The 26,915-nt window shown below is 36.8% G+C and overlaps 1 protein-coding gene across 3 annotated transcripts in view; it reads left to right on the plus strand.

Annotated features, from left to right (window-relative positions):
* Window positions 1–26,915, plus strand: part of PRTFDC1 (phosphoribosyl transferase domain containing 1) — a 40,741-nt gene that overhangs the window by 7,107 nt on the left and 6,719 nt on the right. For all 3 annotated transcript variants that reach the window (XM_066316094.1, XM_066316106.1, XM_066316101.1), the window contains exon 4: window positions 14,028–14,093. In XM_066316094.1, coding sequence (XP_066172191.1) covers window positions 14,028–14,093 — 66 coding nt within the window. The remainder of the gene's footprint in view (window positions 1–14,027; window positions 14,094–26,915) is intronic.

The raw sequence follows: 26,915 nt of genomic DNA on the forward strand, positions 1-26,915 counted from the left end.
TCTTTGTTTTTCAAACCTGTCATAATATTACAGAATTTAGACTTTATAATTTATACTTAATTAGTATGTTGGAATTTGCTTTCATATTAAGTAGCTGAAAGCTGGGCATGTATCTTCTTTGTTAGATTCTTTATGGAAATTAATTAATTGGAAAAAAAGCATAGTACATTCAGATTCTCTGGATATTAATGAGATGAGTTGCTACTTGTACTGCCATAATCAGGATGATTTTATCTGGTTTACAAAAGATTATCACATATGCCTGAACATTTTTACTTTTTTGTGAGAAACTTCCCTGTATTTTACAAGGGGCAGATTAAAAGAAAGCACCAAGATGAAAGTTAGAAAATATGATGTCAGGAGTAAACAGATAGGAAGCATCATGTAGAATTAAAGATAAAAGTCAGGAAGTAAGATGGAGAGGAAAATCAAATCAGTTTTCCAGATGGAAATCTGAATTAAAAGCAGCAGCTCTGAGTTTTAAGAGGCAGAGAAGAGAAAATAGACCCTTTTTTGAATGAACCAAGAGTAGCAAGGCAAGAAGTATAGTGGGTAAAGCAAAAAGCACTACAATAGTCCCCATGTGAAATATGATGAATATATAGAGAGGTGCATGCAAAGTTTTAGGGGAAAACACTGTATTCTGGAAACAATGGCATGAGAACTGATAGAATGTGGCAACTTTTTAGATATTAGGTTCTAAGATTTTGGTATAAGTCAGGAACAGTGGAATTGATGGCAGAGATTTTTGAATTTAAAACTGGATGAATAAAATTCACTATATGCAATTTTTACTGTGCTGAATTTTTTTTCCCAAGTGATTGTTCCTACACAAGGAATCAGAGTTCTGAAGTTGAAAATGGGTGAGTGTTTCAGATCGAAAGAAGAATTCAAAATTATTTTCAGAAGCATGGTATGTTGAAGTCAAAGATGAAAAGTAATGGTGGAAGAAGTTGATTTGGGGAATGTCATCTAAGGAGAATGTGACCCTAGCAGGAGACATGGTGGATCCAGAAATTCCATAATACATTTTTGACATTGATAACTTTAGGAGATTAAAGAGCTGGTTAGGAAGATTCCAGAGAGAACTAGAACAGAGAAATTAGGAAGATGTTTTTCTAGAGTGTTTTGAATTAAATGATAAGACTAGACAAGAAACAATGCTTGAGGATGAACCAAAAGAGAGAATGAACAAAAAAAATAGATGGATGTGGAGAGAAAGGCTGAATAGGATATGTTTTAGTAAAAACACACAGTGTGAGAAGTGTAGCAGAAGAGTAGACTGTTCATAAACAATAATTATAGCTTCTCTTTGTTCAGTGTGGAAGAGACATTTTAGGACAAGCTGAAAATGTAAAGGTTGAATTACAGCTTCAGGCAGAAGAGGATGTTCTGGCTTAGCAAATCTAACAACTAAGGGGTGCAACAACATCACCTGTTCCATAGCCATGCCAAATGTGACCTTTAAGTCAAACCTCTAGGTTTAAATGGAATTGAAAAAATTAGGAAGTAGAAGAAGTGTGCCGACTTTCTTGAGAAGTTCTGAGCCGCCTCTCCAAAGAAGACAAAGTAAATGCATGTGAATTAAGGCTTCTTTAGTGGATAGATGATGAAAGCTAAAACCAGAAGAAATCATGATAAGAGTCATTGTTGAAACTGGTGGTGAGGACTGATGGAAGAGTGGAGAAACACCACACTCTAGGCAGACCGGTGTGCTTTCTACATGCATTGCTAGCTGTTCTTGTAAAATGTTTAGTATTCTGATATGGTTATCCATAGATATCTATCTAATTCTATTAATTGCTATATTTTATAAAATGGATATGATAGTAAAGCTCACATCTTGGGGAAGGACAGGTGAATCTTGGTGGCATAACCTTTTTCCACTGAAAGCCATGCAGAGGCAAAATAGGAATGAGATTGTTACTTTTCCTTAAGTCTTTTGTGATTTGTTTGGTTATATGCGCAGACTAAAGTGGCAGAAGAGCAGCCATCTCTGTTATTTTGAAATGACATTGTTATAACAAACTCGGTTATTCTGAATAACTTTGGGACTCCACCTGGAGTACTGCATCCAGCTCTGGAGTCCTCTGTACAGCAAAGACAAGGTCTGTTGGAGAGGGTCTGGAGGAGGCAACATACACGATCACAAGTCTGGAGCATCTCTACTTGGAGGACAGACTTTGGGGACACCTTAGAACAGATGGCCAGTACCTGAAAGGGGCCTACAAGAAAGGTGAAGAGGGACATTTACAAGGCCATAGAATGATAGAACAAGGGGAAATGCCTTTAATTTGAAAAAGGGTAGGTTTAGATAGAAGGGAGATTTTTTTATGGTGAAGTTGGTAAGGCACTGGAACATGTTGCCCAGAGATGTGTTTGATGCTCCAAATATGAATGAACTTCAGAGGAAACTTCCAGAGGATTATGTAGATTTGGTCAATTTATGTAATTCTTTCAAATGAGTACATTATTTATGGTTTCCAGAACATAACTGATACAAAAATGTAAAAATGCTGAATTCTAATCCATGCACAATGGTTGCATTGAATTCTGTTCACAAACAAATCCATTGATATGATCTGTTTCCTCTTCAGCCTCCAGTTGTTTGAAACATATTTACAACTGTTGGTTATTAGTCTTGGCATAAACAGGACTATTAGTGCTGCAAGAATCTGAAAACAAGCAACAAAACAAGCATTGTTTAGTAGAAATCTGAATGTTTTTGCTATATGAAGCCATCTCAGTAAATAGTTTTGCTAAATCTCTCTACTGTAGGAGTAAGGAAACAGAGGGATTTTATTATGACTAAGTTGAAAGCTTGGTAAATGGAGTAAAATAATTCCTTTTTCTGTCATGCAGTTTTCCTTCTCAAAGACCAAAGGGGTGTACTTAATTCCTAAAAGACTCAACAGCATGAAGCATCAGACTATAATCAGGGTGATATAAAATGTACAGTCCTACTTTTGATAATAATCTATTCTTATTCAGTATAATTTTATTGTATGTAGCTTGGCCTTTTTAACATCACTATGAACATTGCATTTAAAAATAATATGTTGAAATCTTGACCCTGAAAAAGCAAGTAACCACAAAATGGTTTTATTAATTTAACAACACAGAAGAAACAATTGTCTTGCTTGCATTTAGTGATTCATGTCCATAGCCAAATCTACACCAGTGTTACAATGATTATTTACCTCCATTGCTGTGTCACACAGGAAAACTTATGATGTCCTGAGAAAAATGTGCATGCTGAGATAAATGAGAATTCACACTAGTTTTTGTACTTACAGGTTTTCTTTTGGGCAGGTTGTGAGGCCCCTTTATTTTGTTTCATGTACACAGTTTAGCTGATGACTGTATCATCATTTTGATGCTCAGTAGCCATGGAAGGATTGCAAGTTGGAGCCTACCTGATAGAATGAATTCCTGTCAGCTTTAAAGCCAATTTCTACCATAATTTCACAGGACTGAACTCTAAATTTTCTGTAATTTATACATTCAACATGCAAATAAATAACTTCAGTCTAGGCAAAAATGTGGTTTAATTTGAAAATTAGTGATTTGTGGTTTATTTAATTTGGAGAGAGGTTGTGTGTGTACTAGACATTGAAAAACTAAAACATACTCTTAACCTTTTTCAGATGTATGTCTTGCAGTCATCACTACAAACAGTGACCAACTTTGCAGAATTTTGCTGCATGATATAGTTTTAGATGCTAATGGGCAGCAGAAACATGATAAAATTTAGTCCATAGAAGCTACCAGTGTCAAGGATCTAGACCCTAAAGTTGTTGCAGTTCTGAGAAATATGTTCTGTTTATTGTAGGTAGTGTTGTCAGAGAGCTGTCTTATGGCAAGCTAATGATGAGAGATTTGGGAAATCTGCTCCTTGAATTGCCAAAGAGATTTTATCTCTGTGCACTTTCTTTGTCTAGGAATGGATAAAACAGTATTTACATTCCAAAGTAGTAGTATCTTTTTGACTAAGAGTTCCATGAGATGCTCAGACCTGCTAAAACAAGTGAGTAAAAGGTGTTTTAGAGCTCCAAGCCAAAGATACTCCCAAATCTTAAGCAGACATTGGTGTTCTCCCTGTATCTCTTATGCTTCAGTTATCTTCTGAGATTTAGTAAGACCTGAGATGGTTAAGAAGGTGATGAACAGTGGAAATAGATAATAATTTTTGTGGCTTGAGTGTTTGGAGATACTACAATTCAAAGTTCTCCAAACTGTGTACAAATGTTCCTTTTTCAAGTGTTAGGACTTCTTAAAAAATAGAATATTTTTCATGAAAGAAACAAACAAAACACCACATCAACACGCAGCAGTGTTTTACTGCAAAATATCAACCTCAGAGACACTCAAACTTTTCAGAGAAATAGCTGAAATTGTGTTAGTAGTGGAAGTCATCCCAAAAGCTTATTCTTGCAGCTAACTGATGAAATTCTAAAAGAAATTCACAAAAATGTAGTGAGAAGAATGACATCTCTTTGATTAAATTGTGGGTGGTGTTACGAGAGTAGCAGCGCAATTCAGGCACTTTGAGAGGAAGCTCTCCTGCCAGATTCATCTGTACATCAGGTACAGTGGCTTGGTGTGAAAACTCAGACACTGGAGGAGTGTCTTTTCTGATTGCACCTGCACTGGCTGGAACAGTGACTGTCTCCATTCCTCAGGGGCTGCAGTGCCCTCCAGGCAGTCACACGGGCCAGCTCAGCTGCTTCTGAGCACTCCGTAACCTGTTTCAGCCCAGGCAACACCAGTTACGAGAGAATTTCTGTTTGGACCTCTTGAGCTTGCTGGATTTGTTTTTAGCAATCCAGATGCACACATGCAGCTCAGTAGCAGCTGGGGCCAGCTTATGGGCAGCAAATTCTTCAGTCAGCACAGTTCTTGCTGGAAAAAAGAGTCTGCCCATAGTCAAGGGACACTCACTACGGTGTGTGCAGGCCTCACGCTCACCCTCTACTTTACCTGAGAGACGCTCCTCAAAGGTATCAGGGGTGTGGGTATTTCAACTCCTGTTATTTTTGTGTACAAGCCTATTTTCATAGTGGTCTAAGATAAACTGAAGAAGGCCGTACTATGTGGAATGAAATGTGAACTTAAAAGTCAGGGTCTTGAAACTTCTTAGGTCTGGAGGCAGATGCTCTCCTTTCACCTATGACATCTACAGCTTCCATTTAGCACAATGGCAGAGTTGTGAGATATGAGAGCTTTAGTTCATTTCTTGATTAAAGAAAGTGTTTCCTTTAAAATAAAACATACAGTTTTATTTTGTGCTTAGGGGCTTGGGATACTACGTCTAATGTAAGTAGGTGTTAATTTGTGGGCATAGTTCAGGAAAGGTCATAATAAGTCTATCATACAGTTAGTTTATCAAGTTTATCTATAATGTTAAACTTACTTATACAGGATGATCTTTGTAACTATGCATCAGATAACACACCTACACATCACTTGAATATGTTAGCACCATATGAAATCTTAGTGATTTTTTTTTAAAGTATGAGTAAGTGTTTCAGTGACTCACATGTGAAAGATTTGGGGGAACCAAACAACTCAGCTGAGGGAGAACTGAGTAGGAAGCGGCCTGATTGCCATGGGGACAGAGCAGATGTGGCAGTGGAGGCAGAGTAATACTGAGCTGTCCTACAGCTTTTCAGAAATATCAAAGTATTGTTTTAAAGCATTTATGGAGCATAATAAAGCAAGTAACTGCATGCTTTTTAAAGATACTCTTCATTTTTATCTATTGTTTCCAGCTTAGGTATTACCTTCCTTCATACTGATATATGATATTTTGCTATGGAATTATATTTTTTTAATTTTAAAAAAATTAGTTTTCCTATGTTGTGGGTTGGTACTGTGTTCTTCTGGATTTCAGATCTAATATAAACTCCATAGAGGTATTTTCTAATTTTTTTTGAGAAATTTGTCTCCCAAAGGGTCACATTTTTCATACAAGCTGTAATATTTTCTTTTGAAAAAGGTCTTCTAATTTGAAATAAATGTCTTGGATTACAGTATATTACATAGGATACAACTACTATGTATAAATGGAGTTTAAGATCTAAAGTTCCTTTTTCCTAATGTTTTTAGTATGAGGGGGATTTTGAGCTTAAATCTTGGATATTTTTAAGCAGTCCAGGTTCCTGGGACAATTCAACATTTAAGGCTAATAGTTTTGAAACTGGCCACTTTAAGAACAGATTCAAAGCATCAAGGGATTTTATTAGAAGCATCCAACTGTTCCTCAAAGAATTAGATTCGCCTGGATACAATATTGTTTGTAAAGCAATGGTTTCTTATAAAGCCTAAAACATTGAAGTTTAGTTTTAGTAAAATGTTGTGTTTCATATTCTGCTAAAAATACACCAAGCTACTACTAAGTTATGGTATTTGCAACAATACTGTATGTCATCCTGCTTCATGGATTTTACAGAGACAGAGACATAGGATCTTATGTGTAAGATAGTCCAGAACTTAATGGTCACTAATTCTGTTGTAATAATAAGATCTAATGAGTTTGAAAGTACTGTGACCTGTTTATGCATTGGAAAAATTGCACATTACTTGTATGTTAGTAGTACCATTTAATATGTGAATTTTTCATATTAAGATCTGAAATGGGGCAAAATTAATTAAAAGAAGCCGGAAGGTTCTAATTTTTCTCAAGGAATTTGATGACTCCTTTTTACTGGCATCTTAAATCAGATCATAACATGTGTAGTGTTCATGCAGTGTCACACCCCATTGGGTCTGTAAGGTGTAGACCAAAAGGGTTACTCAAAAGGAATATGGCAATAACAGGAACTCCTCTGTAGTTGCAGTGCTGGTCTGTGTGACAGATACAAAATTCTTTTCCCTCCTCATTTGATAGATAGAAGTTAAAATATTTAAATAAAGGTGGGAGAGTATAAAACACCCGTGTAAGAAAATTCACAAAGAATATGTGTGCTGTTAAAAGTTTCCAAGTTGTCATTAGCCAAGGGACTGAACAGAGTAGTATGGAAGAGAATGCTACTGAGTTGTGGGAGTCAATGGTAAACTGAACTCCAGATTGCTGGAAGGGACTAAGTATTTGAGGTTTTTATCAGACTCATCTTCCCTGAATTTGCTTACGCCTATTTATCTGTTTTCTCAGCCTGTGGCTATTTGACAAAGTTTAAGATTCTTCTTCTATCTCTATTTTATCACCAGATTCTAGGAACTAATGATAATCACGGTCAGAAGGTTAGCACTTTGGGCTTATTCTAGAAAAAGCTGTTTTCTCCAGCTTTCTCTAGAAAGCTGCAGAATCCCCAAGTGGACAGAGTTTTTAGTACAGAGCTACAAACTCACTATATTTTTTTCACAATGTTCATTCACTTTTGATCATTACTTTACAACACATTTTAAAAAAAACGGGGTAAGATCATACATGTGGATCTAGTAGTGTCTGAGCTGGCATGCTAAGATCCTCTACTGAGGCTAGGAAACATGACTTCTAGTTCCACTGCTGTGATGTTCATACATTTAATGCTAAACAATAATTGGGCAAAACACAGACACTCCAGTCATTGTGGACTTGAATCCAAACAGACATTTTCCTACCCAAGTCCAGTATAGTTTGCCATAGTATGATTGATGACCTTAATGACTTTTGCATTACCATAGCAGGAGGAAAAATTTCCTTACACTCTTTGGCGTATGGAGCTGAGGAGGAAAAGCATCCCAAGTCTGCTATTCTGAAAGTGTGGGCTGGTATTACATCATTATCACAAAAGGTAGACACCCTCAGCAATGCCTCCTGGTAGCCCAGAAGGTGTACCTGAGTAGGACTATGGGAGTTCTCAAGGGTGTGCTTCCTAAATTTTTCTTTTACCTGTAAGTTTTAAAATTCATTTGCTTCCCATCTCTGGAAAAAAATTATGTGATCTGAACCTTACCTTACATGACTGAAGAGCCCTGTGAAATTGTTAATACCTTTTCTTATCCTGAAACATACACAGATTTCATTCCTATGTTTTAAATATTATCTTAGAGAATAAAAATAAGCTAGAGTACAAGGAAATCTCAGACTGTAGTACGTGCAAACTCACCTGAGTTTTGAGAATTTATTTTGTTTCTGATATACGTTCAAGACAAAACCTTTGTAATCATATGTTCTTGATTTCAGTTCTTGCTGATCTTTTTGAGTGTTCAGGTGCTGTTTCTGCTATATGGTGATACGTAGTGCTGCAATGTTACTGTCTCATTCTTAAACAAAAGAACCCATTTAACCAATGCTAAGCAAGTATATGAAATGTAATTGCTAAGTCAGAAATTTAAAAGTGAAATAATTAATTGTCTATAATTCTTATTAGTGAAGTTAACTGGTCTGAATTCTGCTTTGATTTATGACAGTTTGGCCCTTGTTTAAGATACCTTACCTTCCTTGGATTAAATACAGAGAAGGCATGCAGGAGCCCTGATACACAAAAAATTGCTGTGTCTGAACAGATGATTACAAGCAATTCCATTTATTAAGTTTAATAGCTTACTGTTTCCCAGACTGTTGTTTAAGCTGAATGACCTGCCTTGCTTTTACAGTAGGGAAGAAATATACCCAGGAGTTACCACAGGTCAGCTGATAAGGAGTACCTTGCTGTCAGTAAGTTCATTGTTTGTCTTTCTCTGTCCAAAGCCAACTTCCTCATTGCAAAACTCTGGCCTTCCCTGGAACTGGATAGACTAGCCTGGGTTTGAAGCAGTTCCAAACCTGAGTGGTGGAACTTTTAGTTAATATAGGAATAACAAGGAGAAAGAAATAGAATAAAAAGCAAGTAAATCTTCACATGAGTTACATAGTAGATCTATCCCTACAGAAGTAAATTATATGTTACACTGTGGTAACTAGAACTCTGCTAGATACACACCTACAGCAGTTTAAAATTTGCTATCATTTGTTATCCTGGCAGTTGCAATAAGGCCAGTCTCAGTGCAGCACAGTCAGTGGTGTGGTCAGCTCAGGAAGGCAGCTTTAAAGGCTTCAGAGCTGCACAAAGCTGTCAGTGCTTCAGTGCACACGTACCTGTACTTCCCTGTGGCAAAGAGGATGTTCTGGCAGTGGGTGTGTGCCAGTTTGCTGGATTCCATTCCCACCTGGCTCAGCATTGTTGGATTGTTTGCAGGGTATTCAAGGCAGTTCTTAAAAATGTATCCGTGACCTGGCACTTGGCTATTTTGAATGTGGGTGTACCCCGGAGGTTGCAGTCTAGCCTTTGGTATACATTTGATTCTGGGGAAGGGAAGGCAAACTTTCCAGTCTTTACTGGGAAGTGATCCATATCATTCCCACTCATTTGTACAAGTCTCCAGCTTAACAGTACTTACTGGTTGCCCTCTGAATATTCCTACTTAAACCTGGATAGTCCTTCTAGCTGCCTGCCATGAAAACTTGCAGCTCATGTTCTACACCCTTAAGGTCTTTTGTTCTTAGCTGTTGTTCTTGGGAGAAGAAACCCAAAATTGTATTGATTCAAGTGTATGTTGTTTCTAAGTACAGCATTTTATATACTACCACTCAACTTCTGCTGATCCACTGAGGATATTTTATAGCCTATACTTTATATGTCAGTTTGACATTACCTATTACCCAAAATAGGTTAAGAGATACTGTAGATGCCATACTGACATTTCCCCAAACAACTTACTAATAGTTTTTAGTATTTCTCAGGAGGCAGGTTGCAATGCAATTTAGTTAAATACTAGAATCCAAGGGACAACTGGATGGTCTGTCATTGACTTCTTTTTGGTCAAAACCTTCCTGAAAAATCCAGTTGTAGGAGGTGGAATGAGAGTGTGAAGTGAAATCGCTGTCCTAACTGGAATTCTCAGGTTGGAGGATCTGCTGTATCACCCAAGGGGAAGAAAGCAACCCAGAACAGGCCTGATGGTCACATTCCTCTTTGTTTTGAGTTTCCCTGGTGAATGTTGGGAGAAAAAGGTAGCTACATTTTTAAGAAATTCCACATGAACTCTGCAGAAATTCCATATGAACACTGTAGTAATCAGATGTGTGGTAATGACCTTGTGTCCATATTTCATAATTTAGTTATGCATTTAAACTGTTCTGTTAAAGCTACTTTTTTGCCATGATTAAAGAATCTTTGTTTCACTGAGCCCAGTATTAATGTATTCCAGATTCTGTTTCTTCAGAAGAGTAACAGATGTTCACAGTTTGGTGCAATTTTCAGATGAGCAATGCTGTTTATAATGAATTTTCCTAAGACCACCCAACTCATTTCACTTGTAACTTGAACTATGTCCAAGTGTTGATCTCAGGAGATGTAAAAGAGATGTAATAATTCTGTGCCCCACCCAGTTCAAAACACATTACTTAGTATAGATGGAATTTAAATATGTATACTTCCAAGCTATATAGAAAGCAAAAGCTTTATCTTGTATGCCATGAAAAATGATGGTGGAAATAACATTCTTGCTTTAATTCATCAAGTATTCCTAGAATTAAATAAAATTATAAAACAAAGATGAACAAGTGAAAAACCACAACCCAGTAATTAAAACCAAAGAAATTGAGATTTATCCTGAAAAATGCAGATTTATTAAGCACAGAAAAACCTCCAGAAATATAGCTTGGGATGAAGTGTGGGGATGTGACACAATGCATTGCATCTTGTCAGAAACAGCTGCAATAAATTCTGTGCTGCATTAACCAAAATATAGTGGGATTTACAGCTGTCTCCATCCAAGCCAATATATTTAGTGTCAAATATTAAAAGAAAAAAAATGGTTAGTAGGGTTTAGGTATTTTAGAAAACAAGTATTGACGAACTTTGGGTGACAGAAAATGGAGCTTCAATTCATATTTCTGCATTTATAAGAAATCTCAGAGACTCAATTATATCAGTTGGAACAACTCACAAAGGAAGAAAGAAGCCCTGAATGGCTTGAGACTATGAAAATTACACAAACAGTTCTGAATTGACATTAATTGGTACTGAATGAAACAGATTTTTTTCTTTCCTGACATTCATTGTACTTTATACTTAACATTTAGTGCAGTTTTATTTTGAGATTATAAATTGAGAACTCAGAAAAATGCCCTGAGAGGTTCCCATGGCAACCGTAGTGTGCAAATTATCTATGTGAACATTATGATCAGGGTAATGTCACACCATGGTATTGAGCTGTTTGGCAGGTATGTATTTTACAACATGAGTTAAGTGATAAATGTAGATAGTTATACATGGTGTTAAAATCAATGATCTGAAGTTTTGGGGTTTTTGTTTGTTTGTTTGTTTGGTTTTTTGTTTGTTTGTTTTTTGTTTTGGTTTGGTTTTTTTTAGAGAGAATTGCTCTCCAGTATGATGCAAGGAATTTCTTTAATTTTTTGAACATACCTTGGCTGGAGGGTTCTGAGCTTCATATAGAAAAACCATATAGAAAATGATATGGTTTTTAGGCACTGTGAATACTCAGCCTTGTCCTTTGACAGCACTCGTTCTGCATTGAGAACACCAGGATTTTCATAAATGTGTGCAGTTGTGTCCCAACAGCCCATGTGTGAATGCAGAGATTGACGGGATGCTGTGATCCCCCTGCTCTCAATGGCTTTTGTGTTTGCTTAGCTGCTTGCCAGCAATGAAGATGCTATTTCAGCATCTTCCTTTCAGCTGAAGCCAGAAATACCAAATGCAGAGGAAACAGTGTTGCTGTGAATACTGTTGAAAGAGAAGAGTTTTTTTTAGTGAAAAATAAATAAATTCATTAATCATTGCACCTCGCTGTTATCTTTTTTCTTTTTCTCAACTAGCAGCTTAAGGGCAAACTGCCTCTTCAGTAATTCTTGTGTGCTGGTTGCTAATGAAATTCTACACTTTCTCATTTGAAAATCAAAAAATATTTTGTCAGTGCCTTGGTTACACATGCTGTGGTAGATATTAGAAACAATCTGCTTTTTATAGTCTTATAATAGTCTTGACTTGAATTCATGCCTACTTTTGAAGAGTGACCTGTCTTGCTTTACAACAAAAGACTTATGCTTTTAAGCCTGAACTGAAAATCTTCTCAATCTCCACTTTTTACTTAGTTTTAAAATAATCTTCTGAGAAAATCAGTTACTTACTTTGTTGTTGTTTGGGCTTTTTTTTTTTTTTCTGTTTTTCTTTACAAAAATAAAAGAAATATTGAAACTTGTATTAGAAAATATATACCCTTCATTGCTGGTCTAGCTCTGTTTCCCCGGAAACGGATCAGAGCAGCATGAAATTTATCTAAAGCTCCCAGATCCGGTGCAGAAAAAGTGAAGGCAGGTCTGCAAACTGTCTTTTAGAGCAATGACTGCTAAAGACCTCTTACATAGCTGTGGTGTGAAAGTTTTGTGGAGAGCCGAGTCTGAGTGAAAGCCAGGAAGCCTTTTGGTGGGTCTGCAGAATGCAAACTTGGAGAAATTCTCATCTGGGCAATTCTGCAACCTTGGCTTACAATTACTCAGTAAGACTGTATTAATTTAGACATGAGGACCACAAATAGCCTGGGGTTGCCAGATTGCTTGTGATCAGGTATCTGCAAAGATGCGTGGAAATCCCTGAACTTCTGCCACCTGGGCAGTGAATGTGGGCAGGTGTGGTTCCATCTGCACAGGGGGCAGCTCTGACCCTCTGCTTGTCCCACTTTGGGAGAGGAAGAAGAACAGCTATAAATCCCTTATTCCAGTAGATCTTTATCCACATTGTAAGGCCTGATGTGCCACTATTTACCTGTGGAAAAACATTTGGCTTCAGAGCACTGGATTTATGAAATAAAAGCAGAGCATTTGAGTATTGTGTATTTGTCAGTTGTTTGTACTGATGAAGCTTCCTGGTGTTACCAGTAAACCACAGTGTCACATTGTTGTACTGGAGCTATCATTAAAATTGAACTAATGCTTTCTTCCTATGGGTAGAAGATTAGATTAGCAAGCACATGCATCACTTTGGTAGAAAACCCACATTAACTATACTTACTTCTGCTCTTTTTTCTCTTTCTCAACTAGCAGCTTAAGGGCAAACTGCCTCTTCAGTAAGTCTTGTGAAATTAGAATTAATTTGATAGAGTCTGGCCATGACTGTGTATTTTTTAATTTGCCACCTTCTTTAAGGCCTCTTTTGTTTTGCCTTAAAAGTAGGGCTTCTACATGTCACCCTTATGTGATCTTAACTTTGTGTTCTGCTGATAATGAATTGGAGCTAGAGCTGGTTGAGAATTTTCCATCAGAAGGAATTTCAACTAGAAATGTCTATAAAACAAACTAGCAAAAACAACAACAACAACAGCAACAACAACAACAACAAAACAAACAAAAACCCCCAAAAAACCCCAAACAAAACTTAAACACACACACACCCCCCTTATAAACAGGAAAATCAAAACATACTATTCTGTTGCATTTACTTCAACCTAATTGGCCATGTTTAAGTAATTGACCTCAAGGATTTTATCTTTGAGTCAGTTGAATAAACAAAGCTCTGGAAACTGTATGGCACACTGAAAATATTTTTTATTGTAAGTGATAAATTTCGCAAAACTTTTTTCCCCAGAAAAAAAATGAAGTGAATTCCTCCAAAAAGAGCTGACATGTAAGCACATTTAGCCTGTTTTTCCAAAAACTGTTCAAACCAAGAATGTGTTTACAGGTGTTTGGTCAAGTGTTGTGATGCTCCTCTCCTCCCGTTTTGAAAAGGATAAATATGTTACTTAACCCTTGTCATACTAAGAAACAGCAAGCAAGGGAACACTATTTTAAAAAGAGAGATGCAACTTTTTCTAGTCCAGTAAAGCCTAGAGTTTGATGTTGGCTTAAAAACAAGCAGGAGATGCAGGAAGCCACAGGAAGAAGTGAGAGTGTGGTTTTCTTGTACACCAATACTAACAAGCATTAGAAAATATTCATAACTGAGACTAATAATCAAGATTTTTTTAAAAAGAAGGTAACATTTATATTTTAATTTTATACAGTTATAACCAATTTCAAAGTTTTATGTTTCTCCTTTCAGAATGATCAGTCTATGCAAGATATGCAGATAATCGGAGGAGATGATCTTTCAAAGCTGACTGGCAAGGTTTGTTCATTTTAAATTTAAGAAGGAAAATAAATTCACTAAAAATACTTGAGAAGACATGTAATTTTTGTCAGGTACTAATAGTGGAATCAAAGTTATTTATTTTTCTGTACTAAATTGCTGTGATGCCACTGCTTTTAGATTTCTGATGCCCAAAAAGGTCAGAATGCAGCCCCTCCATCCTTGTGCAGGAATTCCCAATAGTTATACATGTACAATCAGTGAGATTGTGGGCAAAATTTGTGCTGTTTCAAAAATAATGTTTTCCCTTAGCTCGTTTATGTCATGGAGCCTTGTTTTTTCTGCCTTCAATAGGTGCATACAAGCAAACTGCACAGGGCATATCCCTGTTGAATTCAGCATATGAGTTTAATACTAATTTGCCTACTGCACAAAATTCAGTTGTGGAGACTTTCACTCAGAGAATCAAATGGGATTTTTTTATTCTGGCATTGGGCTAGCTCTGTGACTGAATCTGCACTAAGCTTGAGCCTTATGATAAGGAGAGAGAGTGGTTTGAGGCAGTGAAAAGGCCATTTTCATCCAGCCATGGTAATACAAAGGAGTACTTTGAAGAGGAAGGAAGGCTGATTTCATTAGGCAAATGGTCTGTGTGGCAAATGGTCAGAAAATGTATTCTTTACTTATGCTTTAAGGCAACATAGTACTTATCTTGTTATTTGTACTGTATGTGCAGTCACTATTTTATTAGGTGGTTCTAGATAATATCAGTTCCTTCAAAGCACTCAAATGGAGCACTAGCAAACTCATTCATTTTGTTGTACAACAAGAAAAAGAAGAGAAAAACAACTTCAAGTATTTCATTAATATGAAATAGGGTTTGATGCTACTAGAACTGAAATTTTAAAAATGCTGTTATACTCAGAATATTTTAGTGATATGTATTTAGTGTATTTATTATGTATGTACTCAATTTATACTCCTAAATACTCCTGCTGGGTGTTTCCAAATTACCACTAAAGCATTAATCATATTCTGGGGAAATATTAATTAATTTGCTACTTGCTAATATTCAAACACTGGAGTTACCTGTTTTTCTATGATGATTTTGCATATATTTGTCTACCTCACAGGCAGAACTCGCAGTGCATCTTACTTAACATTTCTCTTTTTGTACATAGTTAAAACACCTTCTAGACTTCCCAGCCCAGCTCTCCTTCCCCATCTTCCAATCCCAAATTTCCTTGATTAATGGTGCAGATATTAATATTATTTCCAGGCATGATATTTCCAGTATCACTTGAATTCACTGGGCAAAGCATGATTTTTTTGCAAGACTTTTGTGTATTTATCTGTACCCACATGCTTATGAGAGAGAAGAATATTTCACCCTATTTACTCCTGCTCTTATTAAAAATTAAGTAAATTGTTTTCTTACAATGAAAATCCTGGTAATCTTTTTCTCAGTGGCATGGCTCTCCTGTTCCCAGGTACGTAGTGGGACACAAAATTTGGCTAGGATGAGATACTAGGAGATACTTGGGGAGAAGACTGAGCAGCAGCATAGTTTAAGATATAAGTTTAAGGGAAGTTTAAGATAGTTTGAGAGCTGGACAAGGAGGCTGGGATCTTGGGTAGGTGTGAAGCAGCTGGTTTGAGAATAAATTGCTGCTCAGGAGAGGAGCCCAGTGCTGGAAGCTGGATGGGGAGGCTGAAGTGAGGCAGGAAGAGAGAGCTGGGACTGCCAGGGGAGCAGAGGCTCAAAGGGCCTGCTTGGCATTTGTATGTGGGGCTGTCAGTGACACAGCTGATGAAGGAATAATGAAATAGCATTTTTGCTATAACACGTGAGAACAGGGTTCCCTTAAGACTTATTTTTACTTTGAAAAGCTGGAATGCAAAGCTCAGGCTCAAATGCTCATGCTTACATGTCTTAAGTTGGATATATGAAGGAGTGGCCTTACGTCCACAGATGCCAACTCCTCCATCTGTTGCTGACTTCAGCAGTTAGTGCAAGTATTCAGCACATTTTACTAATCAGCCATTTGTGGGCTGATTTAGAGCCTCCTACGGGCCATGTAAATCTTTTCCTTGAAGTGTTTTTAGTGCCTCTCTTTAGCTGCTGGCTTTTAAAACTGCCGGTTCAGTAACCATCCAACATCACTGAGAGAATTAGTTGAAGACTTACTCAGAGAATTCAACTTCCTTGCTATCAAGCAGGCTATGTTCTTCCTCTGCCTGCTTGGAGTATTTAATAAGAAAAGGTTGTAATTATATTGAAAAATTAGTATACCAAGTTAAATCTTATACTTAATATACCAAGTATAATCCAAGTTAAATTAACTTACTGATTGTGGAAGGTGTTTTCAAAAGCACAGGCATGGGTTTGGATAATAAGTTCCATTAAGTTTCTGTAAAGTTGAAAAGTATCAATAAATGTAAACAGTTTTGAAATCTACAGAGAAAAGATCCTGAGATTTTGATGTTCAACTGCCTTTAATTAAGTAATAATACCTGGAACCTCAGCTAGCCTATAATTTTAGTGAAGAACTAAGGCATGTTCATGCTTTGCTGCCTATTGGAAAAACAGATTATTGAGTAAACATGTTGGTATATAATAATGATGGTTTTTTCCCTGAAAAGGCTTAAAGAAAGCAAAAAGTTTTAAAAACTAATTAGAAAGAGGCCGTTAAGGATAATAGCTCTTCAGAATAGTATCTCCTCTGTACTTCTCCCCAATATGCTTTTGTTTATAAAATTATTATAAGCCTGGTAAAAATGTATAATGACCCAAGCCACAAAAAAGAGAAATATTATGAGAGTTAGCATACAGACCCGACCCAAACTGCCCAAATTGTTACCTGAAGAAAATCATCTCCCATTTGAAGTTATTGTTCTGTGAAGAAGGTCACTGAGGCAAGAATTAAGTTTTCCATGGCATAAATCATTAATTAAGGTACTTGAAGAATGAATCCTGATATAGCTTAACACTGTAATGCTTTGTAACCATTTCTATCCAGAAAAAATATAATTTAAAAATCTCTCATTTAATCATGTAAGTAGCGAACATAAAGTTTCTCAGTATCTGATTTCATAGTAAAGTAGTTAGTTTTCAATTACTTTAAAGCTGAAATGCTCACTTGGGTAAAATTTATCATTAATGTTTGTAAAAGGGAAAAGATTTCGAAAAGGAGAGTTAATCACTTACTGTTCAGAAATCTGTTTCGCAACAAGATGGCAATGAAAGTGTATGAAGATGGGGTGAAAGAACAAACAATATAACCCTGCTTAATATCAATACTGTAACCATACTGTATAATACTGTAAAAATTTCTATCATATTTTCAAGTATTTGTGACATTTGAGCAATGTAAATTTTAAAGCCTCTAGAAACTTCAGTAGGTTCTGCTGTACTGGAGTTGTGAGTAGCAGTGCCATTTATCTCTTATATTCATATGTTTATATATTTTGTCTGAAGAGCTTTGGAGCTGGTCTTTTAGTCCAAAGTCTCCAATGACAAGGCTCTTTCTGTACATCACTTCATATGTCAAATATGTCCTGTAACCTTTCAAAAAGCTCCTGTATCACTTTGACTTGTCTCCTTGCAAATGAGACAAGTCAGAAAAAGTTAAAAATTTAAAGTTTATATATTCTAGCAATTAAATACTTTTTACAGTTTTATAATATATTTGATGTCAAACTTAGATCCATATATTACTGTAATTGTCCCTATCTCTATATAGCATACAGTATGAACAAAAATAATCGTTATTCATTTTTAAGTTAATAAGAACTTAATATTAAGTTCAAATTAATACAGAGCAGTTATACAGTTAGTACTATACAATTATGGAGCCAGTGAATTTATAAAATTCTGTGAATGCTTATGTTATGTTCTCCTTTTTCATATTAAGTGCATGTTGTTTACAGCCACTGGTTTTGCCATTTTCAGAGAAGTGTAGAAGGTAATAAATAGCCATCAAGGAAAAAGGGAAGTGAGTATTTGTGTTTTCTCTGCACTTTATTGTGTTAGTTTGGCACTCCATCCTCAATCTGATGATCTCCTAAAATGACTGATCAGCTCATATGAAAAAGTTTCACTCAGAAGAAGACATCCTCCATGCAGCTCTTCTCAATTCCTTCTGGCAGGATTTGTGCTATAAAATCTCCAGACTTCCTTTACATGTCTTGCCTAAATCAATTTATCCACTGTCTACCATTTTCTTGCCCAGCTTGTCATTTGGGAGGATGTTCCAAGAACATAAAGAGTTCTCACTTTCTTCTCTTGTGCCTCTCATTTGATTCCTATATTATTGAACCATTTTCAATTCATGTCATAGGCCCCAGCAACAGTTCTGAGAGCTGTTTCTCTGTCATTCTCCTAAATATATTAACACATTAGTATTTAATAAACCATACATGTGGCAGCTGTCTAACACAATGTTTTATTCTCTCAATTAATATACATATTATCCTCACCATTTCAAGTTTTTTTCTCAGAATTATTATTCTCTGTTAGTATTCACTGTCTTGCCTAATGTCGTGATTTCTTCCCCTATATGCATTCCTTTCTAGAGTAATGCTCATCAATTTGCAGAAATAATAATGCCATTCTCTTTAGAACATTATGTACAAGAGACAATTTATATGACAATAAAGGTATACAAAATTCACTGTACACTTTGGCAATAGTCATGTCCCTCACTCAACCTCATCATCTTACTTTATTCCTATCTGACATGTAGCCTTGCTTTTCATTTTTCAAAGGTTGATTTTATGTGTCTTGAAGCATTGCACATCTTCAGTACCTCTGCTTAACTGCCATCTTTAGTCACTTTTGTTGTTCTGCATTTTTTCTTAATTAGATTTGATACTGTCTATTCTTCTGACAGTTGCAAAGGACAATATTTTTTCCTTCTCCAAAGTCAATCACCTTTATTTGCACTTCTTTCTTAGGTAATCTGTTCTACTGTCCATCTTTATTTTCTGTTGTTGTTGTTGCTGTTCAGGAGGGAGCAACATATATAAAAACCTTGACAGCCTTCCTATCTCATTTTTCATATGAGCTCTGCTCAGCCACTGTCTGCCCACTTCTACATCATACCTGTTCATAGTCTTATTTCACCTATGCCCAGAAAATCCTCATCCAATTCCAGATGACCAGAAGACTGTACTTCTTCATGCAAGTCAGAAAATGGAGACATTATTCATTCCTGAATTACCTTTAGATTAATTATGGCAGTTTGTTCTACTTTTAATGCACAACAGAAGGATGCTGTGAAGATAGCTGCAAGTGCAACATGAGTGTGCACAGCATTTGACACAATGCTGTCTAAGAACAAAGCATCAGGTTCTCCATTATGTCCCTCACTCTCTTAACTCTTGAGGATTCTGAACTCGTTTTACACAATTTAAGTTTCTGGAGTTTGTATACGTGGACTCTTAACACATTAACCCATTTGATCCCCGTAGCAGCTGCTACAGACCAAACCAAGTGTCTGAAAAAATAACATTTTTGAGATGTCATATCAGCTATCCTTCCAAGTATGCCATTAAGATATGGATAAGCCCAGCAGAAAATATTAAAATCAGACATATGGGAACTTTTCTAGAACCCTGTAGAAAGTTCCTAGCTAGATGTCTATTTTACAGAATATTTTCTGACATTGTGGTGAAATGTTAATATCTGTGGATTTCATTCCTGTGTACATAACATAAAATTGTTTCACTTCTCACATGAGTCCTTGTAGCTTCCTTTGAACCTCTTCACTGAAACTTCATGCATTTTTCTTTAATTTTTATTTGAGGATGATTCTTCAGCTCTATGGCACTGTCATAAAATGTCTTGTTTAACCCCTGGTACCTGAGGTTCCCCAAATACAATGCTAAGAAAGCAAGTCCTGTATGTGAAGAATAAACTGATAATCCATTAAAAATTCAGTTTGAAGAATCGCATTATCAATTTATGTAATTCTGATGATATGGAGTACACATGAAAAGGTGTCTTCAGAAAGAATCTAATTGAAAATGCAGACTACTGAATGGAAATTTATTTAAAGAAAATGAAAATACACTATATTGTTCCTTTTTAATCTCCTTACCCCCATAAAACAAGAAATGGAGATTGATAAAACAGAGATTTTGTGGGGGGAAGGTGGTAGGGGCTGTTTTTACAAATATGCTTTCAGTGTAGAACTGGACAAATAAATGATCTCACCTTTTCTTGACATTGTGTATTCATGCGTACTTTGCAAGCTGGTATAACTAGCAATGTTACAAGTACTCCCAAGGAGTTTAAGAATAGTTCTATCCAAGAAAGATACAGGAAGGAACCCAGGATATCACTGGGGACTTGAAGATAAAAGTATTTCCATCAGACCAAATTATGCCAATCTTCCCACATTAAGGTTCATTCCTTTCCCTTTCTTCTTTTCCTTCCCAGAACAGTTAATTGGCCTGATCACAAACACGGCTTTGTTCAGAGATTCCTTTATCTTAAGGCCCAAAATCATCTTGTCTGAACTTCTGGGTGATTAGGTCCCAAATGATAATTTCTTCACTGTACCTACGGTGTATCTTTTGAACTACCCAACAATTTTGATTTAGAGACTTGATGGAGAAGCCTCCATATATCAGGCATGTTATACCAATAGTCAACTGTTGTCACTGTTAAAATGGTGAGCCTAATTTTCTTTTCTGAATGTGAACAGTTTTTTGTCTTTGTCTGTGGCCTTTTTCAATACCTTTGCCTACTGGATTAAGCAGTTTGCCATTATCAAATTTATATTGCCATATGGTTGCATATTTGCCTATCACATTAAGCTTAAGTCATTACTTAAGCTTCTTTTAGATAAACTAATCCATTGGGACCCTGCTGTACAGTACTGGCATACTGTAGGATGTAAATGAGACAAGGTTTGAAGGTGGAATTAACAACAGGAAATTAATAGTAGGCAAATGATATAGTGGGAAGAAATGAAATTTCAGGCATGCAGATCCTTCTGTTGGTCTGAATAGAATCAGCAAACTTCAAGCTAAGTACAGATTAGGAGAAACTTTTAATTTTAACCTAATGTGGTAATCAGACAATTTGGGATATGAAAAGTGATTGCCCTACATAATCACCTGCCCTGTGACCAGAGAGGCAGATAAAAATGTTAAGAATTCCTCTGAGCTAAAATAAGAGAGGAAATTATCAGCTGTGGAACACTGATAAATGAGTTGAAGGGCAGCTGCAGTGGAGGATTATAATGTGCTGTAAAGCCACTATTTTATTCAGTCCATGATTTCAAGTGCATACAGCAGTTCTGAATTTTTGTTCCCAGGCTCAGCTGTTGAAGTTATTCTGTGGTCTCTCTGAGGCTGTGGGCTGAAAGGTCAAAGTTCTTTTGTGAAAAATTTCCCCCACTGGGAAATGGGCTGTTAATTAAATAAAAGCTATTACTTCCTGCTACAAACCTTACTTCACTCTAAGTATTTTTTCAGGTCTCGAATAATTTTTCTTTTCTCAGTTTTAAGTTCTTTCTGTTCTTTTCTTTCTACTAAAGAAAAAAAAAAGTGTGTGTATGCTAGTCTGCTGATTTTATGCTGAAACATTTGAGGAGAAAGTATCTTCTTTATAAGTACCTTCTTGATTTTCTTGTTATACATGTGAGGGCTAAATTTGTCTTCCTAGCTGTAGTATGGCATTAAGTACAATTTATTTGATTACTTAAGTATAGTTTCAGCTTTCAAGGGAATACTCCCCCTTTGTAAATGTGCAACTTAGAACTTTTACCTTGTTAAAATTTCACATTTTATATTAATTCAAAGACAGTTTTCTTCAAAGTCTTATTCAGGGCCAACTTCAAAGTACTACGATTTCATAGCAATTTTCCTTTGAAAACAGTCTTCTGAATGGAACATAAAAATCCAAGTCTAGAAAAAAAATTGTTATTCTTTTCCAGGAAGATGAAAAACAATTTCCATAGCACTTACTACTGTCAGGCAGGAGGCAGACATGCTCTTATTATTCTGCTTGGTTTTGTTAGCTGACATTGTTCCATTACTGACCTGTGGGAAGGTAAACAATAGAAATGTATTGACTCAGTGCCGGAGTAGTTTTTATCTTACTGTAAGTTGGGATTTTTTTAAATGTACTGTAAAAACAACATACTTTCTTGCAGTGTATAAACTTGTGTGGCTTTAAAAAGCACTAAATGACAGATTTTCAACTTTTGCATGTTCATTATTTTAAAAATTTAACATTCACAGAGAATTCTTTTTAACATGAGAGACAAATTCACATGCTACCCAGGGATTAGAAGTTATTTCTTCTTTATTTTGCATAGTACTAAAAATGTCAAAAACCTCTTTCATCCAGATGACCCAAGACTTGCTGTTATGGGCCATTTTTACTACTGTCTAGAAATGAATATGGAAGCACAAATTTTATTTTTGTGGAGATCCAGCTCACACCACAAATACTACTTCTGCTCAGTTCAAATGTTCATGTACAGAGTTGCAAGTCATCTGTGCACTGATCACTCAAAACTGGAGAATTTTAAGCTTCACAGCACCCCTTTGCATTTAAAACCACAGAGGACAATTTTAGGGCAACTGCTCTTTAATGTTTTTATAAATGATCTGGACTAATAAATTGAATGTACATTAAGAAAATTTGCCAATGATGCTAAAACAGGAGGAGCTGTGGACTCCCCCAAAGGTAGAGGGGCCTTACAGAGAAATCTGCATAGGCTAAGGAGCTGGGCAATCACCAATAATATGAAATTTAACAAGATTCTCTACCTGGGACAGGGTAATCCCTGTTATATGTACAGACTGAGGAATGGCAGGCTGGAGAGCAGCACCATGTAAAGGGACTTGGGGGTCCTGGTCCATGGCAAGTTGAACATGAACTAGCAGTGCCCTGGCAGCCAGGAGGGCCAAATCTGTCCCAGAAAGATTTCATACATAGTCCAAATAAAAAGGGATGCTGGCAACAGAGAATGAAGCATATCCTGGAGGGCATCAGGCACAGCATGGTCAGCCAGGAAAAGGAGGGGAGGGTCCCACTGTGCTCTGCTTTGGGGAGGCTGCAACCCAAGTTCTGGGGTGTGCCACAATGCAAGAAGGACTTCTGACTGTCAGAGTGTGTCCAAGACAACCACGTTCGTGCAAGGGCTCAAGGGCAAGACTTCTGAGGAGTGGCTGAGGTCACTTGTGCTGTCCAGCCTGGGGAAGTGAAGGCTGAGGGGTGCCCTCATCACAGCCTACAACTTCCTCAAGATGGACAGTGCACACACAGTTCTCTAGTGACAAGAGGAAATGGAATTAAGCCATATCTGGGGAAGTTTGGATTGGACAGTTGGAAAAGGTTCTTCACTGAAACCATGGTCAAGTCACTGGAACAGGCTCCCCAGGGAAGTGGCCAGGATCTGAAGCCTGTCAGAGTTCCAAGAAGCACCTGGTCAATGTCATATGGTTTAGTTTTATGTAGTTCTGCAAAAAGCAGGGAGTTCGACTTGATGGTCCTTATGCGTCCCTTCCAACTTGAGGTATTCTTTGTCTCTATGTTGTACCAGCCTACCTTCTGCCAGCTACCTGGTAAAAAACAGTGTAAACACTGAATGAACCACAGTCATCCAAATCTATCAGCTCCCAACCATCCCTCTGATCCATTAGTAATGGAAGCTGATTCTTTTGCAATGTTGATTCTTTTGCAATGACTCAACAGGAAAGTGTTTCGTTCTCTGAAGCCAGCATCCCTCTTTATTTGGACTATATATGAAGTATTTCCAGGACATATTTTTAAAAACTGTCTGTACTCTGTCTCACTCTAAGATAAATTAGCACCATTATTAGATTTCTGGATTTACTTCAGAGATTGTATTGGTGAAGATGGCTCTACTTAGAAATTAAGCCATCTTTAGTCTAGTCAAGATGTCAGTAAATATTCCTATATCCTGTTCTCTGAGTTTCAAACGTAGACAGAATCCAGAAGGCTGGATTATTTTTCTTTTCATGTGGTTTCTTTCTTTGTAATTATCTCAAATATATCTGAAAGGACAACACATTCTTGATCTATGTGGTACAGGAGCTTCAAACACACATATTTGAGAAAAGATCTTTTCTTCTGTGTCCTTTAGCTTCCTATTTGTCCAGCTATCAGTTTCTGCTGCAGCACCACAAGCTGATGAGTTTTACCAGTCTCCTGTGCACCAGCTCACATGAGGATTTCACAGTGAACTGAATAAGGTCTTCCACGTAACTAGCTTTCACAAGAGATTCTTGGCACAGCCAGCTGTGTCTCTAGGATGATGGTGACATTACTGGTAATGTACTAATTTGTCATTTCCATTGCATTCTTCTTTCATCCTCTGCTATCCATTTGATCAAGGATAAGTTAATCTATTTCAACCAGTTTTAGTTAGACATCACTGCCATCTAGTCTTGGACACTATATCAAAACATTTCTTGGCAGTTTGCAGTTTATTCCTCTACTACTCTGCTACACCATTCCTTTTCTGAAATCTTCTATCTGTAGGTTGCTTCAACAGTAGAAAGGTAGGGGATAGGCAGCAATACAGTCAGTTTCCCAGCACAGTATTTTGTAGGAGAGGGTTTGTATACCATAGTATGGCAAACCACTCTGAATGCCTTCAGTCATCAGCAGCAGTTAATGACTGAAAAGTATGGGGACTTTAGACACAATAGCCTTGCATAATGATAACAGAGATTGAAATATCACTCTGAACAGTTAGGATGCCTCCTTACTTATAGTTACAAAATGTTTTTATATCTAAATATTTTATAGTGGCTTTACCACTGCAAAGGCCTTACATACAGGATTTCTCCATAGAACAGAAAATCCTCATCAGTGTTTCAGAAACAATGAGAATGGGCATAATACAAAACAGCATCTGTGTTTTCTGGCCTAGATATCTTATAAGAACTTCCCCAATGCGTATGATTTGCAACAGTTGGACTCCTTGACTCTATGGATGAGAGATGGTGTCCACCAAAATCTTTCCTTCTTAAGTTAGTCAATAAGTATGAGATCTTACACTTCAGAGGAAGTCATGTGCAGGTGACTATCACTCCTGTGGCCAGACAAACCATTCAGGCATGTCTGGATCCACGTTAATCCTCTTTCCTTCATATGAGTCATTTGTGATAAGGAAACACAGACAAGATTAAATTTCTATTAGACAGATGTGTAACTGGTTGGAAAGCTTTTCTCAAGAAACAGTTAATTATGCTTCACTGTCAGATGAGATGCATTAAAGCACTGTCTCCAGGGACTATACAATATTTAATTCATGATTGAAAAGATGGAATTAGCATTTAATGGTACTCACACTACCTGGAAAAATAGTACAAGATATTATGATCCTGAGAAATTTGTTTAAGAATTTGGTTCAAAGAATGACATGTAATGACAGTAAAGATGAATACCAACTTCTCTGTTTATACAGAAGTAATCTTTTGCATAAATGCAAGTGAGGGAGGACTGACTCAGCAACAGTCCTGGAAACAATAGGTGGATCACATGAGACAGCAGTATATTTTTATAAAGGATGTAACTGTTGTACTGGCATACATAGAAAGGAGGATTATTTATAAAGTATACAAAGTGGTTATTTTTTTCCTCTTGACACTAGAAAAGACTTCTTTCTGGTTTGGAACACCACAACTGGAGGATTCCAACCAATTGGACTGATTCCAGAAGAGAACAAAAGAGTGATCAGAAAGCTAGGAAATATAACTTGTGAGAAAATGTTGAATGAATAGAGGTTGTTTAATCTGAAGAAGAGGGAACTGAGGAAATATGTCTGTCAAGTATAGAACAAAAAAAAAGAGAAGAAAACAAAGCTTTTTCCATGTTCTCTTCAAAACAAGTTCAGGCCAAATATCCACAGAAGTTTTCTAATTGTATTTTTGCTCTTAGATAATGAGGTATTGAGACACATTTTCTGGAGAGGTTCTGAAATACTCATCATGTTCTAGAAGAGGTAAATCAGATATCTGTGAAGGATTGTTTAAAATTTCTGCTGTAGCCCAGCAGAAGATTATCTTTCATAGTGTCTTCAGATCCATTTTCTATTAATGTCTATGATGTTTTTTCTCACAATTTAAATATTAAGGTCTACTACTCCCTATTGGTTAACCAAAACCAAGGAGGCTGCTGTACCCTCATTCTGCCCACCTTTGCGATTTCCACATGTGAGCAAGCAAGAGGATCCCTACTGCTGATCTTGACAGAACAGCTGAAGCAACTGTGGTAGCAAAGAAACTTATTTGTCTGTCAATCAAATGTCCCAGGACATTGCTTTTCTCTCAGTCTTTCACAGTACACTAAGAGGTGCACTAATAGATGCTAATGGCCATGACCTGTGTCTCCTGGGGCCTCTACTCACACCTGTGGGCACTGGTGTTACTGGGCTCTTAGTCCATGCCTGGTCTGTACTGTGTGGGTACTGACCTTCAGCACAGCTGCAGCCAAACCTGTACATTACTGAAAACATTGACATAGACCTTGACTCATAGACTGACTTTGTTGAACCTGTCTCAACACTATGGGCCTGTCTGGAGATCTTGGGCTGTATTTGATCATGGTTACTCTCACTGGACCTGGTACTAAAATAGTTAATTTCCATTTTTAGTTCTGGTGAAGTTCTTTCCTTGTCAACTCTTTTGCTCTCTCCCTGTGTCATATATATATGTATATATATATATATTTTTATATATATATATATATGTGTGTGTGTGTGTGTGTCTAAACACATCAATATTTACATATATCACCAGCTGCACAAGTTCCGTGGGGTGGTTAAGCCATTACTCCTCCACATTATCTTCAGGTGTCCACTGTCTGAATCA

Source organism: Sylvia atricapilla, chromosome 1 (genome assembly GCF_009819655.1).
Source record: "Sylvia atricapilla isolate bSylAtr1 chromosome 1, bSylAtr1.pri, whole genome shotgun sequence".
NCBI classification, from domain to species: Eukaryota; Metazoa; Chordata; class Aves; order Passeriformes; family Sylviidae; genus Sylvia; species Sylvia atricapilla.